Source organism: Aplysia californica, unplaced genomic scaffold, assembly GCF_000002075.1.
Source record: "Aplysia californica isolate F4 #8 unplaced genomic scaffold, AplCal3.0 scaffold00542, whole genome shotgun sequence".
NCBI lineage: Eukaryota > Metazoa > Mollusca > Gastropoda > Aplysiida > Aplysiidae > Aplysia > Aplysia californica.
The window spans coordinates 533,364-535,959 of NW_004797812.1; the positions used below are offsets into that span (position 1 = coordinate 533,364).

A 2,596-nucleotide genomic window follows, 5' to 3' on the forward strand; every position below is an offset into this window, starting at 1 on the left:
TTCCACTTTCCAGCTACGTGATGAGGGTTCTGAGAGCGCAATACAAACAAGGGAGAAACAGTGATAGAGTGACATCTTGCGCACGGAGTTGTTTCGTGGGGAGGGGGTTATATGGAGTAGATTGTAAAAATGATTATAAAATGATTTGCGTCTTATTCAATACTATTTTAGATAACTTTGGAGGAAGATTACTTCGGGCTTGTCTGTCATCTGTCAGGGTTAACCCGGGCTGAGCGACATATATACATCGAGAGACACACAGACATACTCAGCGACTCTGAAGAAAAAAATGCACCCCTCTTATATATATATATATATATATATATATATATATATATATATATATATATATATATATATATAGAGAGAGAGAGAGAGAGAGAGAGAGAGAGAGAGAGAGAGAGAGAGAGAGAGAGAGAGAGAGAGAGAGAGAGAGAAAGAAAAAGAGAGAAAAAAAGAGAGAGAGAGAGAGGGAGATTAATTAAGGGAGCAGGAAAAGTGTGTGCGTGTGAGTGAGGGGGGTGGGGGTGGGAGGAGACAACTATGTACGCATATCTGAACTAATTCTTTACTTTATTCAACCTGAAACATGGGGAGTACAAAACTGACTGGCCCCGGGCAACTGTTACTGCCCAACGTTGCCACAATCTAAGACGGTCTTGTATGCATGTAAAGTAGCTCCCCTCACAGAGAGCGTGCACTGTCTGGAGTAAGGATCTGCCTGTCATTGAAGGCTCGTTAGATCGGGCCAGGATCTCGGAGATTCAAAACCAGGCCGGCTGATCCGGGGAGATTGTGTTTAGACAGAAGGGGTAAAGACCCTCTTTGTGGTGCGCTTATGACCCCAACCCCCCACTCCCCGTCACCCCAAACCACAAACAAACAAACAAAAAGGAGCCAATCTCACTAATGCTATAGGCCAAATGAGTTGGTGAGCGAGCTAGAGAGAGATAAAGAGAGAGAGAGAGAAAGAGAGAGAGAGAGAGAGAGAGAGAGAGAGAGAGAGAGAGTGAGCAAGGGAGAGAGAGAGTTGGAGTGAGAGTGACAGAGATAGTGACAGAGATAGTGGCGGAGATAGTGAGTGAAAGAGAGAGAGAGAGAGAGAGAGAGAGAGAGAGAGAGAGAGAGAGAGAGAGAGAGAGAGAGAGAGAGAAATAGAGGAAGCTAGGGAGAGAGAGAGTTGGAGTGAGAGTGACAGAGATAGTGACAGAGATAGTGAGAGAGAGAGAGAAAGAGAGAGAGAGAGAGAGATAAAGAGAGAGAGAGAGAGAGAGAGAGAGAGAGAGAGAGAGAGAGAGAGAAATAGAGGACGCTTGGGAGAGAGAGAGAGTTGGAGTGAGAGTGACAGTGATAGTGCAAGAGATAGTGAGTCAGAGAGAGAGACAGAGAGAGAGATAGTGAGTCAGAGAGAGAGAGATAGTGAGTCAGAGAGAGAGAGAGAGAGAGAGAGAGAGAGAGAGAGAGAGAGAGAGAGAGAGAGAGAGAGAGAGAGAGAGAGAGAGAGAGAGAGAGAGAGAGAGAGAGAGAGAATTTTCAGGGGAAAAGGGTTCCGGGGTGCGGTCGGTTGGAAAGCCTTGTAAAAGTTACTGCAGTAAAGACGGTAATTAAAAACGTGAAAATAAATAATGTCTACAGCTCATAGAACTTGAATAAAGTAAGTTTGAGAGAAAATCAAATATCCATATACCCCTACCCCCTAGGCACAAACAAAACAAATCACATCACCCCAACGGGTAATGGAAAAAGCGAAAAGAAAAAACGAAATTAAAAATTAGTTTACTTTGTATTACAACTAAAACTTTTAAACTCAAAGGCAATTGTTGAACCAAATGGTTGTAAATACGAAGGCCTTTTCTAGCCTCAATGCATGCCATGTTTGTCGTGAGCGTTTAGCGAGTGTACCTGGAGGTAAGGCAAGATCTTGCAGAGAGCAGGGCCCAGCACCCACTGGCCAAAGGCCACGAACAGGATCTCCGTGGTCATCGTACACACACATACAGTCAGGTCGCCTATAGCCAGGTGAATTATGAAGATGTTCACACGACTGTTCCTCTTACGATACCTGAAACAGTGATTTTTATTAGGTGTGAGTTCTAGATCTACTTGTACTTCAAAACTAACCGTAAGTTAATAATAATAATAATAATAAATAGCATTTGTATAGCGCATATCCCCGCTCAACAGCAGGCTCTATGCACTTTACACTATATTATTACCCCAGCAGACCATAGAACACTCCGAAACATTCTCAGCTTCCCGGGAAGCATACAGTGCAAGCAGCTGATTAAGTGCTCAAACACTAACAAACTGACAAGATCTTTCACTGTCTATAGCCGGGTACCCATTCCCACGTGGGTGAAGTGAGGAAAATTCGTGTTAAGTGCCTTTCCCAAGGACACAACGTCGGGCCCCTGACGGGATTCGAACCCACGACCTTACGGTTGCGAGTCCGAGAGCCTAACCACTAGGCCACCGACGCCACGTAGATCAGAACAATCATAATAATAAGCTTAATAATAATCTTAAAAATAATAATGATGATATTAATAATAATAACAATAATAATATTAATAATATTACTAATAATAATGATAAC

At 43.1% G+C, this 2,596-nt stretch overlaps 1 protein-coding gene across 1 annotated transcript in view; it reads right to left on the reverse strand.

The window, feature by feature from the left end:
* The window catches only part of LOC101854041 (gonadotropin-releasing hormone II receptor), a gene marked incomplete at its 5' end in the record, with an annotated part of 9,373 nt that overhangs the window by 4,255 nt on the left and 2,522 nt on the right, over nucleotides 1-2,596 (reverse strand). The window contains 1 exon segment of the mRNA XM_005106549.3: nucleotides 1,903-2,062. Coding sequence (XP_005106606.1) covers nucleotides 1,903-2,062 — 160 coding nt within the window.